General features: G+C 37.7%; 1 protein-coding gene across 1 annotated transcript in view; it reads right to left on the reverse strand.

The window, feature by feature from the left end:
- The window catches only part of LOC111520894 (serine/threonine-protein kinase 3), a 334,853-nt gene that overhangs the window by 88,399 nt on the left and 229,627 nt on the right, over window positions 1–16,827 (reverse strand). The window contains exon 9 of the mRNA XM_023183991.1: window positions 11,539–11,731. Within this exon, the coding sequence (XP_023039759.1) occupies window positions 11,539–11,731 (193 nt within the window). The remainder of the gene's footprint in view (window positions 1–11,538; window positions 11,732–16,827) is intronic.

The following is a 16,827-nucleotide window of genomic DNA, read 5'->3' on the forward strand; positions in this document are numbered from 1 at the left end:
CAAATTGTGAGGAATATAATACCATAGAAAATATGTCAGTCCACCCACAATTATTCATTAAGTTTCCTAATTTGCACATCTTCTAAACAAAAGTCCTCATAAAAATGTAAATATATAAAGTAATATTTAAAAATACTCTAACAAAATAATTTAATTTTTAACTTCTTACCATGATTATGACAAAGATATTCAAGTTTAGAGAATAAAATAACAATCATGACTTTAGCAAAGTATGTGTCAACATCAAAGAGATTTATAAAGATTACCTAATTTGTTCTTCTAAAAATATTTTAAGATGTGGGTGGTTCCACCTCATTAATGACCTTGGAAATGTGTCCTTTAATTTGTTGCCAAGAGTATAGTGAATACATATAAAAACCAGGATGTTAACACAGAAGCTACTGACATCAGTTTTTTTCTCAACTTCACCATACTGTATTTTAAAACAAAGAAGGATAAACATAACATGGAGAAGTTCCACGGACTATTCATATATTAAAAAGCTTAGAAAATAATACCTGCACAAAGGTTAAAGAGACTGAAATTATTCAGCTAAGAAAAGTCAAGTCTGAGGAAGAACTTAATAAGTATCCAAGTATTTATGAAGGGTTCTTTGCACAGAAAATAATGACCAGCTGTTTTCAATCTCCAATGAAGGCAGAATAGAAGGAAACAAAAATTGAAGCCCAAGATTTTAGTTAAGTAAAAGGATTTCCTGTGCAAGTAATGAATATTGTAATGGTCACTGTGTGTATCTATGAAAATGCTTTCTTCAAAGGCCTACACAGGAAAGAGATTTTCATTTGTACAGGGAAGACTAATATTTACATCCTTGTGTGTGTTTTGTGCTAAAAAAGAGGTATCCTACAACCAAAATACATACACCAGCACTTTGTTAAACATCCCACGGACCAAGAGCACACAGAAGAGTAGACTATACTCAGTGCCCACAAGGAACTCCAAACCACTGCAGCCACACCTTACCTGGCTTCCTCGTACTTCTGTAAAGGAAAATGAACGATTTCTAGTTGCCCAGAAATACGATGAGTATTTGCACCCAGCTGCAGGAGGGACCTGTAGTTCATTGCTGTCACCTTTATTGTCATATCCCGGGCAACATTAACCTCCTAAGTTAAAGAGGAATGCAACAGTGTTTCATAAAAGCATGATAAGTGGGAAAGTAATTCCCCTACACATTCTCCTACCCTTGCCAATTATTTCTTGGCATCTAAAATTCCATCCTTAGTGATTTACTCCTTTGGCTCAAGGCTGTATGATTCTGGGTGAAAATGTATTTCATGAACTTAAACATTATTAGGCATTTTATTACTGTGTATCTGGTCTTTTTCCAAAACAGATTTTGGGCGAAAAAAGGAAGGAAGGAAAGGATATGAGAACTGAGAGAAAGATATTACTAAGCAAAGAATACGGCATGGAAGTAGATGTTCAGAACAAAACAAATTGCCTCACACTTCACAATTTTGTCTAGGAACAATGGATGAACCAGGGAGCAGAGTCAGCCTTCCTTTCTTGGTATCTCTCCTAAACTGCCACTGAATATCTAGTATCTGTTTCCAGAGTAACTCCTAAAAAGCTAAAGCAGAACTTCATTTGCTTTCTCCTACTATTTAAGTAAAACTGCATATATGTGCTGTCCAAAATAAACTCTGAAATTCTCAAAATCAATAAATACTACAGGCACATACAGGTAAGACATTTTTAAAATGTATATTTAGTAAATATTATTTAACCCAGTATTTAAGAAATGATAAATATTTATGAAAGGTTAATAAAAGTAAATAATATACAACCTAAACATAACTGGTGATTTCTCCACCCATTCTTTTTTTGTTTTTCTGAGACAGTCCCAGGCTGGAATGCAGTGGCACGATCTCAGCTCACTGCAGCCTCTGCCTCCTGGGTTCCAGCGATTCTCCTGCCTCAGCCTCCTGGGTAGCTGGGATTACAGGTACATGCCACCATGCCTGGCTAATTTTTGTATTTTTAGTAGAGATGGGGTTTCACTATGTTGCCCAGGCTGGTCTCGAACTCCTGACCTTACCTGCCTTGGCTTCTGAAAGTGCTGGGATTACAGGTATGAGCCACGGCGCCCGGCCTCTCTACCCATTCTTTTTTTTTTTTTTTTTTTTTTTTTGAGATGGAGTTTTGCTATTGTTGCCCAGGCTGGAGTGCAATGGTGCAATCTCCAGCTCACTGCAACCTCCACCTCCTAGGTTCAAGCAATTCTCCTGCCTCAGCCTCCCGAGCAGCTGCGATTACAGGCCACCACACCCAGCTAATTTTGTATTTTTAGTACAGACGGGGTTTCTCCATGTTGGTCAGGGTGGTCTCGAACTCCCAACCTCAGATGATCCGCCTGCCTCAGCCTCCCAAAGTGCTGGGATTACAGGCATGAGCCACCACGCCTGGCCTCTCCACCCATTCTTAACACAACATGGTCTCCACCTACATCGCCATCCAGCTGCCTCTCTGTTCAACATGCTCCAGTGTATCTCCAGCCTTCTTAAATACTCCCGTAAGTTCTAAACACAATATTCCAGATGAGTTCCAGCTCCCAGCTCCTGAGAGCAGAGGGAAGCTGTTTATTTCCTTGTTCTAAAAAGTGGTTATCTGTCCTAGCTGCCCCTCAGAAGCTCTTGTAGAGTTTTTAAATTTTAAAAAATATATTTTAAAAGCAGAGATGCCCAAGCCCTGCTCCAGTCTTCAGACCAGTATCTCTGAAGACTGACTGTTACAAATACTTGTAAGGCTAGTTATTTGGACCCAAGACCAGGGTTTATCTTGTAAATCAAGCCCACTGCTCCAGCCTGTGGTGATCTTTTAGGATCCTCATTCTATCCTATAACATATTTTTATTTTGTTCCACTTCATGTTATTTGCAATTCTGATGGACCTTCACCTTATAGCTTCATCCAAGTTTCTATGAAAAATTTTGAGCTAGCCAGGACTTGAGGCCGAGGTTCTGTATCACAAAATGAGAAATCTTCTTGTAAACGATTTATTATTTAACACTGTAGTCAACCGAAATTTAGCAACCACTGCCATGTGCCTCTGGTGAGCCTTTGTATCATAGAGGCTAGAGAGGTGAGCACCACATTTCTCAGAATTCCTTGCAACTAGAGTTCTGGGTAAGTGTACTCTTTCACAACTGCAGGGTGGAAAAAACAAACAGAAGCAATGTGTCTGCTAGTTTAGTTATTTCCTTCTTGCAAGCCCTGTCATGGAGACTTGATTATTTACAGCAGCATTCTAGCATCTAGTCACCAGATTCACAGGTACTGAGGAGTGGTTGCAGTAATATTTAGTAGCTTTCTAATCCCTAAATAGCAATGATGGTTTATTTCAATCTGTATTACTGAACTCAACAGTGCCAGTGGCAGCCTCTGGATTGCTATTCCTCATTGTGGCAGTAGTAGTTGTTCCTTATATGCTCACTTTTGTGGTGTTGTGGGAGTCACTCCTGAAGCCTATGCTACACAGTCTTCTCCTCTAGCCTTCCATTGATTTTCTTAACATCTACATCTCTAATATGGCTTGGCTCTATGTCCCCACCTAAATCTCACGCTGAATTTTAATTCCCAATGCTGGAGGGGGGCCTGATGGGAGATGACTGGATCCTGGGGGTGGTTTCTAATGGTTTAGCACCATCTCCCCAGTACTGTCTCGTGGTTGAGTTCTCACAAGATCTGGTTGTTTAAAAGGGTATAGCACCACCCCCTTTGCTCTTTCTTGTGTTCAGCCACGTAGGACGTGCCAGCTTCCCCTTCCCCTTCTACCATGATTGTAGGTTTCCTGAGGCCTCTCCAGCCACGCTTCCTGTACAGGCTGCAGAACCATGAGCAAATTATACCCCTTTTCTTTATATATTACCCAGTCTCACGCAGTTCTTTAAAGCAATATGAGAACACATGAATACAATCTCTGACTTAAATTTCTTTGTGTGTGGAATACCTAGAGTAGTTTCTGTTTCTTCCAGTAAACTCTCACTGATATAAGCACATTTGAGTATAACTGTTGCACTCTCATAACAGGACCACCAGCTAGGTCACACTACATAAAGTCTACAAGGATATCATGAAAGACCTTGTTAAATACTTTTCTAATATTCCAAGATACAATATTCAAACTCTGCATTTTCTCTGACCTTGAAGTTTAGCAATGCTGTCAAAAAAGGAAATTATATTATTCGGATATGATTTCTTCTCAGGAATCTATGCTGACTTATAAGGATCCTGATCTTTCCTAAAGGACTCCTAAATGTTCTAGAATCCTGCCCAAGAAGGACATTGAGCTCACTGGCCCCAGAACAGTGATGTGATTTTAGTGTCAACCCTGTGTCTATATACTGGTTCCAGTATATTGCTTACTTGCTATGAAAATCTTGGACAACATTCCCAAGTCTCAGTTTCCTTAGTGCTAAATGGTAGTGAAATGCTATTTTACAGGATCCTTGTGAGGAGTAAATAAGATAACGCATATAAAGTCCTGAGCACAGTGTTCGGCCTGCAGTAGGAGCTCAATTAATAACAGCTATAACCTGAGAAATTCACCTTTTTCTCCCTTTCCAAAAATAAAATAAAATAAAATGTAAATGTACTCTTTTATACTTCCACGACACTCTACTCATTTTCTCAAAGAGACGTCAAATTTCACAAACAGTGGAAAACAGTTCTCTCATCTCAAGTCATATCAATAGATATTATCAAACATACTCTTGGTCAGGAGATGCCAAGTGCACTGAGTACTTCTCTAGCATCTGCTTATCTTGCCATTCAAACCCCCCTTAATCATGTTGATGCTACTCAGTTCATTTTGGAGATCATCACTGTCTATAGAAGCCCCATTGGCTAGCTTACTGAAAAAAGAGAGATGGAGCAAGGTCTTGGAGGAGGCAGGAAAAGGTGGAGGTAAGAATTTGCCGTGGGAAGAACAGAGCTGCTCGACGGCTCACCATCTCCAGTCCCAGGAAGATATGGTCTTTCTCACTGCATGGGAAGCAGGGCTGGCAATGCCTGGGGCTTCCCAGATGCTCCCTCTTATCAAGTTGTTGCAAGGACAAATTAATAGGATGGATAGATGAATATTATCCTTTATTGATCATCAACTATATTTAAAACACTGCTAGGCATGTTTTGAATTTACATAATACACACACCTGCACACATATACACAACAGAGAGACAAAACATATCACTGAAACTCAGACAGAATTAAGTAACACAATTAATGATTTGGCTTCACATCCCATGCTCTTTACTATACCACACCATTTGTTCAGAAAACATTTCATGAACTCTTACCAAGTGCTAGGTATTGTATTAGGTATAAAAAATACAGTGGGGAATGAACAAAAAGCACATGCTCACAATAAAGCATGACAGTGCTGTAAGAGTGAAAGCTTGGGGTGAGATGGGAGCCTATTAGAGGGGCACTTATTCCTAACCTGGAGTTGACAGAGGAAGCAACCTCTTAACTGAGCCTGAGTGGATGAATGTGATTTAGCAAAAGAAGGATAAATCCCACAGGAGAATTTGGGCACTGCAACAGGCCAAAGGTGAAAAAGCTCTGTAAGAGCTGAGAAGCTGGAAGAAGGATGAAGAGGGAATAGAAAGGTAAGTAGTAACCAGAGCATATACTGCTTCTTAACTGGTGTTGAGCTTTAGCCTATAAGCAATTGGTAGTCACTGGGAGGTCATAAGCAGAAGAGAAATGTGCTAAAATCTGTATGGTGGGTAGGGAATGAAGATTGGAGGCAGAGGATCAGCTTAGAAGCCTCACAAGTGAGAAACTATGAGGACTTACACTAAAGAAATGCAAGCCGAGATCATGAGAAGAGGATAGGGATATTTAGAGGGCAGAACTGATGAGATGTTACTTCCATGAAGGGTGAAGGAAGAAACGGAAATTAAGAATGACTTAATTTTTCAACCTTATTCCAAAGACCACATTTAAAACACCTATACAACTTCTCCAGGTACTCTCATTATAACATTTCATTTTTTTTCTGTAAAGTAGGGAGCAAGGTCATCTACTGAAACTGAGATGGGAGGTAGCAAGAAGAGATGTAGTGAAGATCTAAACTAGCCACTCTGTAGAATGAGGAATTGCTGAACCGAGAAACACAGGCTTCCAGGAAAGTTCTGAGGGCCCAAATGGGGCAGAAGGTCTTGATCTGGTAGCCCTCATCTGTACAGATGGAAGATTATCTCCAGCAGCACTCAATAGCCAGGGTAAAGATGCAGAGAAGATGAACACAGAGACTGGACCATATCAAAGTTTTCCAGGAGAGGCAGAAAAGACAAGATATTAGGGCAGAGGAGTTTAGAATATAAGAGAGTGGCAGAAGCAATGAAATATAGCCTCTAAGAGGAGTTTAGAATATAAGAGAGTGGCAGAAGCAACGAAATATAGCCTCTAAGCTGGATATAGAAGTGAAGGGAGGGTGTGCTAATAAAAAGAAAGCAGACTAGGAACTAGAGTCAGGGAACTAGAGGGCTCTCATGATAGCATTTCCCAAAATGTGTTTCTCAGATACTTATTACACAGGATGTTAATCACTGACAAGTTCCTCATTAAAAGCTTTTCATGGTCAAATAAGTGAAGGAAAGCTTGGGTAATGTAATTTTTAAACTTTCCTTCCTGTACTATTTGCATTTAATAAGTTCATAATATATACTGTAGTTCTGTAATAATTTATCTCTAGGATAAATATGCATTTCCCAAATACTTCTGATTATTGTATATTATTTATCTATATTTATCAGAGAATTTCACCAAATTGGGTATCTCAAGGAACACATTTTCAGAAGGTGTGCTCTATGAAATGAGAAGTAGGGATGGTAGAACACTTGAAAAGAAAGTAGCTTACTAAGGCAGGAGGTTTACCTGAAAGTTCTCTTAGCTTCCAGAGCTATGTATCTTTAGTTCTACTATAACACACATACACACACACACACACACACACACACACACAGCTTGACTCTAACTCTACTGTAATTAGTATTCATTCATGAAACCAATATTCCAAGAGCATGTACTATTATGTGGCAGAGGAGATTTATACAGCATTCTTACCAGGACAAACTTCATAACTTATCTGGGGAAAAAACAGAAACACACAAGAAAAATAAAAACCTGGCTGGAAAGTATGGCTCTTCCTCAGATACCCATAAGATACAGTTTCCCTCCAGGGCAACTAGTGCTACCAATATAGCCACAGCTCTGTAAGATCAGAAAGTTCCTCCATAAAAACAGAACTAAGATGAGTAGAACCGAGCTGAACAAACGAAAAAGCTCCAGTCTTGTCTTTGCTGAAGCTACTACTCTCCCAGAGTCATTCATGATGAAATAATCTCTCCTACCCCATCAATCTGATGACACAGATTCTTGACCTGGTTCTAATCTACTCCAGGATAAGAAATCCTACAAGTTGATTTTCTTAATTGACAACCAACCTGCTTAAACCCAGTGTCAACCATTCAGAATTCCAACTGTCACAGACTAGTATGGATAAAGCATAATCCGTAAGGAAGAAGTAGAGATCCACATGTAAATACTGGCTAGTGCCAGACTGTGAAGGATCTTGGTGACACAGCTGAAGCCTGGACATTCCTTGGGGAATGAGGAGGCCTTATGGATATATGAATAGGAAGACCGGGAGCAGGAGGGTAAAAGTGATGCCATCATTGCTAAAAATAGGTTTAGAAAGTTATTCTTGGGACATGCCCATAGGGTCCATGTCCATTTTCAAAAAGGCAGATCAAATTTTAAAACATTTTTTGTCATTTTTTCTCCGCTTCCCTTCAAAGGGTCTGTGGGTAATTTTCCTTCCTAGAGGTAAGGAAAATAGGCCCATAATTTCTAGCTTCATGGTTAAAGGTATAAAAGAGAAAGTGTAAACATAATTTAAACTGACAAGGATGTTAAATCAGGCAACTCACTTGAAACTCCAATGGGAAAAGAGATGAAAATCAAAATCTTCAGTACCTATACCTACAATACCAGGGCCTATTGTAGAGATTTTAGAAAAACAAAAATAATATACTGCTATCATCTTATTAGGGAACAAAAACGCTACAGACACATTAGCAAATGTGGCTTTGACTGATGTGACATAAGCTGAGACCTCATACCAACTAATTTAAGAAGTTTTAAAGATTTAGATCATGAGAAAAACAAAACTACAATAATTATGTGGTTTCAGAAAAAGTTAAGTCTTCCCTCAGCAACTTCTTCACATTCTTTACTACTACCATACTACAATATGACAATCCCTAGGGGTTATACTAACATCACTTGATTAGAATTTTGGAAACACTGAAGTCCCACATTACAGAATGATGTCTAACTTGCAGAAACAAAAAACAAAGAAAGTTGGCTCATGGGATTTAAAACTCGCCGAGGTCCATAAAACAACTGCAGTTATAAAAACCACTATCTGCTCAACTTCAAATGGGCTTTCAATAAAACCTCTGTGACAAAAAGTCATACCTATATATTCAATTACAACAAAATTATAACATATATTGATTTTTGTGGATGTCAAACCTAAAAGTCATACACAAAATGTGTAGAAATCTGTGGTGTGATTTTAAAGTATGATGTTGGAAACCTCATCATTGCTCTCTCTTCTTTGAAACATAATACACTGCAATCCAAATGAATTCAATTCTATAAAGACTCATTTTTCTTAACTACTATATATATGCTGATGTTCAACTATATGACTGCATGAAAAGTTGTTTATACAGCTTCATAAGGAGCTCAGTAACTCCCTAAAGATACAAAACAGCACTCATGATCTAACTGATCTGTAAAGAATCATAAAATTTGAGTTAAAAAATTATATCAGCTTATGGAAAACTGATATTACATATGGATGAAAAATGTGTTAACTGTTTTACCACAGAATCTTTGTGATCCACTTGTACCCTAACACTGGCTGGTTCTGGAGGCCACAAGACCATCCTCTGCAGTATAGTGAGGCACATTACGGATGCAGAAAACTTACTCTAGTCAGATGCCCCGCTAGGAATTTCAGGAAATCCAAGATTTAGGCTGCTTTCTGGGAAAAAGGCTCAGAAGACCCACCGATGGCAGGAGATAGAAAATTCATACTCCACCCGCAGGATTATGGCAACATAGCAATCTATTTACATTTTGTGTTTCATGATCTCTCTATCCAAAGTACATATGCAACCATAATGGGCTACACAGAACTAGGAAATGTGAAGAAAGCAGCAGTACTGAGCCACGTGACTTGAAGCTGTGGGTCAAACTTCACAGGAGGAGTAGCAAAAAGAAAAGGGTGGGCAAAAAGGAAATGGAAGTATCTGAGAGAAAATTCTGGTACCCATTTTGCAGTACCAGCAAATTACTTGAATATTTACAGTCTTCTAGGTTCTACAATGCTAGAAGTCATGTAATTCTGCTTTTCTACCATTGAGAGGCAACACTCTTCAGTGGAAAGCAGCCTAGTGCTTGCTTAGACTTTGACACTAACCACACAGGACTAGGGTAGGACCAGGACAGGAAGAAAAAGGTCAGTTGGTGCTAAGAGAAAATTTGTTTTTCCCTATAATTGTGAAATCACAATGACCTACAATGTTAACTGCACTATCTTAAAAAACTATTTTTTGTCAAATGGGATCTAATTAAACTAAAGAGCTTCTGCACAGCAAAAGAAACTACCATCAGAGTGAACAGGCAACCTACAGAATGGGAGAAAATTTTTACAATCTACTCATCTGACAAAGGGCTAATATCCAGAATCTACAAAGAACTCAAACAAATATACAAGAAAAAAACAAACAACCCCATCAAAAAGTGGGGAAAGGATATGAACAGACATTTCTCAAAAGAAGACATTCATACAGCCAACAGACACATGAAAAAATGCTCATCATCACTCGCCATCAGAGAAATGCAAATCAAAACCACAATGAGATACCATCTCACACCAGTTAGAATGGCAACCATTAAAAAATCAGGAAACAACAGGTGTTGGAGAGGATGTGGAGAAATAGGAACACTTTTACACTGTTGGTGGGATTGTAAACTAGTTCAACCATTATGGAAAACAGTATGGCAATTCCTCAAGGATCTAGAACTAGATGTACCATATGACCCAGCCATCCCACTACTGGGTATATACCCAAAGGATTATAAATTATTCTACTACAAAGACACATGCACATGTATGTTTATTGCGGCACTATTCACAATAGCAAAGACTTGGAATCAACCCAAATGTCCATCTGTGACAGACTGGATTAAGAAAATGTGGCACATATACACCATGGAATACTATGCAGCCATAAAAAACGATGAGTTTGCGTCCTTTGTAGGGACATGGATGCAGCTGGAAACCATCATTCTTAGCAAACTATCACAAGAAGAGAAAACCAAACACCGCATGTTCTCACTCACAGGTGGGAACTGAACAATGAGATCACTTGGACTCGGGAAGGGGAACATCACACACTGGGGCCTATCATGGGGAGCGGGGAGGGGGGAGGGATTGCATTGGGGAGTTATACATGATATAAATGATGAATTGATGGGTGCTGACGAGTTGATGGGTGCAGCACACCAACATGGCACAAGTATACATATGTGACAAGCCTGTACGTTGTGCACATGTACCCTAGAACTTAAAGTATAAAAAAAAAAAAAAAACTATTTTTTAAAAAAGAGAAGTGCTAGTTTGTGAAAGCATTCCTATTGTCACCTCTGTAAGCAACAGAGGTCAGAGAGAAAGTTTGATCATCATTTTAGCCACTGCAGCACCCCCAGCACTGTGCCTCATATATGATAAGCAGCAGTAAATATTCATGGAACTGAATCTTCTGTATGAGCATCCCTGTCTCTTAATCCTTCTTTCTAGTGTTTCTTATTTTCCCACCTTATTTCTTCCCATAGCTTGCACTGCTCTGTCATTGTGGTTTAACTGATAATTTGGACAACACAAAATAACAGTCTGTTGAATTTACTGGTAGATAATTTTAGGTTCACTTTTTTAATTGGAAAAGTAAATTAGGAACATTTACTTTTCATACCATAGTACTAATTCATAATTACTATTGTACTCAAGAATTTGCCTATTCTAGATACCTCATGTAAGTGGAATCACACAATATACTTCACTGAGCATAATGCATTCAAGATTCAGGTATATTGTGGTATGTTGTGTAATTTCATTCCTTTTTAAGGCTGAAAAGTAAATTAGGAACATTATCTTTTTCTCTCTAAAATACTTTGCAAATTAAGCTATGGGTTAGCAACCTTCAACAGAAAAAAAGTTCCATATCTCTAAGTTGAAGATGTGTTGCTTTCTGCTATATTAAAATACAATTTTAAAAAGCTGACTTGTGCCATACTCTTTTTTATTGTTACATAAATCTAAGAAACAAAATTTTCCACAATTGGCTATAAAAAGTAACACAGAACTAGCTTGGTTCCTATAAAAGTATCCTTTCAAATTAGAAAACAAATATTCAATGTAAAAAAGTCACATACTTTTCATAGTTCCATCTTCTTCTTCCTCATCCTCACTGTTTATCACCATGGTCCCCAAGTCGGATTCCAACATGGTGCTATTATGTTCAATCATGGTCTGGGCCCCTTCACTCATCGTGCTTGTGGCCCGCATGGTGCCCACACTCTCCACACTAGTCTTCACCATGGTGTGGGAATCCAGCTCATCTTCATCCTGCAAGCAAAATACTGCAATGAGGGAAGACTTTTCTGTGACAGGTGGATTTCTTAATTCTTAACAAGAGAATGAATACATTATAGTTTTAATACTTATAAAAATACGATTAGTACTGATTTTAATATAGACATACATACAAATGTTATTTTAAGAGCAAAAATTATTCAAAATAACCTAAAGCTTTAGGTAATTAAAGATCAAGCAACAGAAACTGATGAAGCAGAAGGCTGCTAGTTGCTTTTAAAATAAGGATTAAGATAAGTGAACTATCAACAAATGCATAACAAAGAATATGGTGACGAAAACAACTAAATATATAAAAGAGAGTACCTTTAAGACAGAACACATTGACACTTTGTATTATAACGGGCATAATGATGTCTATAACCTTGTACAAGAGCCATTAATTTTTTCTTTTAAATTATGGCAAAATATACAAATACATATACATAAAATTCACCATTTTAACAATTTTTAAGTGTACAGTTCTATAGCACTAAGAATGTTCACAGTGTTGTACAACCATCACCATTATACATTTACAAAACTCTTCATCCTCCCTTTCCCCAGTCCTGGCAACCTCTATTGTACCTACATGAGGTATCTAGAATAGGCAAATTCATGAGTACTATTATTCATACCATAGTACTAATTCATAATTACTATTGTACTCATGAATTTGCCTATTCTAGATACCTCATGTAAGTGGAATCATACAATATACTTCACTGAGCATAATGCATTCAAGATTCAGGTATATTGTGGTATGTTGTGTAATTTCATTCCTTTTTAAGGCTGAATGATACTCCACTGTATGAATACACCACATTTTGTTTTCCTATTTATCTGTTGATGACTATTTGGATTGTTGACACCTTTGTCTACTGTGAATAGTGCTAATGTGAACACTGACCTACAACTATCTGTTTGAATCCCTATTTTCAGTTTGGTTGGGTATCTACCTAGAAGTACAATTGCTGGATCACATGGTAACTTCATATTTAATTTTTTGAGTGCCCAAACTGTTTTCCACAGTGGCTATACCATTTTACATTCCCACCAGCAATGCACAGGATTCCAACTTCTCTATGTCCTTGACAACACTTGCTTTTCTAAAAAGTAATAGCCATCCTAATGAACATGAAGTGTTATCACATTGTAGTTTGATTTGCATTTCCCTAATGACTAGTGATGTTGAGCAATCTTTTCACATGCTTATCAGCCATTTGTATATCTTCTTTGGAGAAATATCCATTTACCCATTTTAAAATGGGTTGTTTGGTTTTTCTGTTGTTATTACAAATTCTGGATATTAATTCCTTACCAGAGATATAATTTGCAAATATTTTCTCCCATTTTGTGTGCTTTTTACTTCATTTATAGCATCTTTTGATGTAAGTTTTTAGTTTTGATGAAGTCTGATTTATCAGTTTTTTTTCTTTTGTTGCCTATGCTTTTTTTTCTTTTGTTGTCAAATCCCAGCTTTTGAATGTTTCACAGAAGAATTGAGTCAGTAATATAAGTACAAATTAAAAGTGCTCTTTAAAACATTCACCAAAGATATACTGGAATAAGGTCATAAAAATAAACTAACAAATCCTGTCTGAAAGACCAACTGATAATGGCAGAAGGCCAGGAGTTTGAGACCAGCCTAAGGCAATACAGCAAGACCCTGTCTCCATAAAAAATTTAAAAATTAGCTGAACATGGTGGTGTGCCTGTAGTCCTAGCTACTTGATGGGCTGAGGCTGGAGGATTGCCTGAGCTCAAGAGTTTGAGGCTGCAGTGAGCTATGATGGTGCCACTGCCCTCCAGCCTGGGTGACAGAGCAAGACCCCATTTCAAAAAGAAAGAAAGGACCAAAGAATCGGCTATTTAGAAAAACTTGATTATGTACTGAAATTCATTTATATTTATTCCATTTTTAGTAGAAACATATAAGTAAAATCTAGTTCTGGCAGAGTTGACAATGCAAATCTGAGAACATCAATGTTGAGTCTCAGCAATTTGGGTTGTATAATATAACAATAGTTGGACAGCTGTTTGATACCTTTCCTCTTCCTAAACCTACATGATAAGCTTGGGCATTATGTCTCAAAGTCGTTTGCACTTCTTTCATGATCCTTTCTCTTTTAGAAGACCTCTTCATTCTCAAGCCTTCAACAATCTAATACATCGAGGAGTCTCAAATCCTGAAATCTTCCTATGTCTTTACTTATTATGTAAATGCTTAATGACATCTAAAATTTGACAGTCCCAAATCAGATATTATTTGTCTCTCTAGTCCCTCCTATCTGTCTCCATCCCCAACAATCACCACAAAGCATGGTAATCTTCGCTTGCTACATAAAACTTCAACATCTTCTTACATTTATTTTCTCTTTCATTCCCTATATATGTAGTTCTTTTAAAAATTCTCTCTTAGCTCCATGTCTTCTTTTTCCATTTCCACTGCTACTGGGTATAATCCTCACTACCTCATAGGTGGTTTACTGCAGCTAATGCTTCCTGACTGAGGACTCTCCCATCTAACTTTCTAGAGTCAGGCAGACATTGGTTCAAATCCTGGCTCAAATCACTTATGAGGCATAGGATCCTTGTCCCCAAAGATTGATGATTAAATAAAAAGGTAAGCAAAATGCCTGCATGCTACCCGGAACAAGGTAGTATCACACCTTTCTCAAAGGACATGGCATTATACTAACCTTTCTTGAATACTATTTCTATTATTCTACGGAAGAATCTACAATGGCTCCCAGTTCCTGCCTTCATTAAAGCTAAACATTTCTGCCTAGATTTCAGTGTCTTCTATGGCCCAATCTTATTTTCCCATTGTTCATATAACCTCCAATACAGGCAGGCTGGACTTTAACTGAATCTCTTCTTGCCATAACTTCTTATGATGCTATGCTCATTAAAGACTTCCTTTGTGTACATGTCTTATTCTCTATCCAGAACGCCCTTCCCCTCTATCCATTTAACTAAATCCTACCTAGTTTCAGATCAAGTATCTACCACTTCCATGGCTAGTTCAGTCTTTGTTAATTATTCTCTTTTCTAAACTTCCACAGAATTTACAACCTGCATTATACACTTTTGTATTCAATTTATGATCTCATATTGCAAGCAATCGTTTTGCAAAATCTTTTATAAATGTAAGTACCCTATGGACAAGAATGTCTTTGAGTGCCTCTGAATCCACTAAAGTGCTTCATTTAGTATTCAAAACACAGTAAGGATTTGTGAAAGTTGTCAGAATCAAAATGAAAACATTTCTGTTTAAAACAACAAAAAAAACAAACAAAAACCAACCCTGACAAATGGAGCAAGGGAAAGCCATGCATAAATGCCTGATAGCAAAAGCTATCACAAAAGACTCTGCCAAAACCACCACTTTGCACAACGGCCATTGCAATCTTACATGTAAAATACTGCGAGGACATCTACCCAGCAACTGCCTATCCAACCACAGACTGGCGCACAAGGATAAGGATTTCAAAACAATTAGGCAATTCTCCCCAATTTTCCTTTAAAAACCTTCGTCTTCCTTTACCCCCCGAATATACACATCATTTACTATAGCACCTATACTAGCACTGCAATGCCCTATTCTAAAATAAATGTTACTTTCTTTTAGAGAGTCCTTGTTATTTAGGTTGACACGTTCAATACATATTGACTTCTTCATGGAATTACAAAATCAGGGACCTTTACAGTTAGAGAGAAACTAATTCAAACCATCATTTTATATCTGAAAACACTGAGGTCCATAGAAAATAAAGAGACTTCCCTAAGGTCACACACCTACTTAAAAGTAGATCTGGGACTAAGAAACAAGTTCTTTTATTTCTTAGCCCATTATTCTACTACATACATGTACCTAAATTACGTTTAAATTTTGATCTACTTGAATGCTTAAGTTTGAGGTGCAAGCTTACAATTTTAAAAGCTTATATCACCACCTTCTATTCCCAAAGAGTCCCATACAAATTATGCAGTACATTCTAGTCCAAGCCACCATCTTCTCCCACTTGGAGCATGAAAATAGCCTACTGACTGTTCTTATTGTTTCCATTTTTGCCCCGTTAGTCTCACTCACATAGGCAGATTGATCTCTCCAGAAGACAAATGACATCATGTTACTCTCCTGCTAAGGACTCTGCATTTGGCCTCGTATCACACTTAGAATAAGATCCAAAACCTTTATCATGTCCAAATGTGATCTGGCCTATCCCATCTAGTAATATCTGCCAATCCCATCTCCTATCACATTCCTGCTTGCTCACCAAGCTCTAACCAGGCTGACCTCCTTTGCTGTTTCTTGAGCATTCTAAGCATGTTCTTCCTTTTAAGTCTTTAAATTGGCTGATCTATCAGACTGGAATGCTCATCCATAAACCAGATTGATAATTTATTTAACTCAGGTCTCTATTTAGCTGTGACCTCCTCAGTGAAGCTTTTTCTGACCACCAATCTAAACTAAAGCCGCCATCATTTTCTATTCTTCTGTATTCTTCACAGTCTATACCTGGCCTTCATGACCACTAGAATGTAAGTCTGAAGAAGGTAAGAGACTGTTTTAACTTCTGAATCCTCATTATTAAAACACCTAGCATACAGTAGGTACTTAATAAATATTTATTTAATGAATAAATCAATTTATATTTTCACTTATTAATCATCCAACAAGCATTTATTGCACATCAAGTAGTAGACAAGACATTGGAGATACAAAAGATGAATAAGATAGTTTCATTCCTGAAATTTCAGTTTCAGGGAGTTTGTGATCTAGGAGAAATCTATTACCATGTGAACAATAAGTTACAGGACAATCTATTAAGTGCTATAAGAAAAGTGTTGACAGTAAAATGGGAATACCAAGAGTAGAGCCTCTAACTCTGCCTTTAGAAAGTGAAGAAGGCCCTACAGAGGAGGCTGAACTTGAGTTAGCTCTTAAAGGATGAGTAGACTATATATTTAACACAGGTAGATATATTTGGGTGGAGTGTTTTACAACTGTTTACATTAGAACTAAACTCAGACACATTCCTTCTCAGCTCAGACACCCCAAGATTGAATTACGTGTCATGCCT

The sequence above is a fragment of the Piliocolobus tephrosceles genome, chromosome 7 (assembly GCF_002776525.5).
Source record: "Piliocolobus tephrosceles isolate RC106 chromosome 7, ASM277652v3, whole genome shotgun sequence".
NCBI classification, from domain to species: domain Eukaryota; kingdom Metazoa; phylum Chordata; class Mammalia; order Primates; family Cercopithecidae; genus Piliocolobus; species Piliocolobus tephrosceles.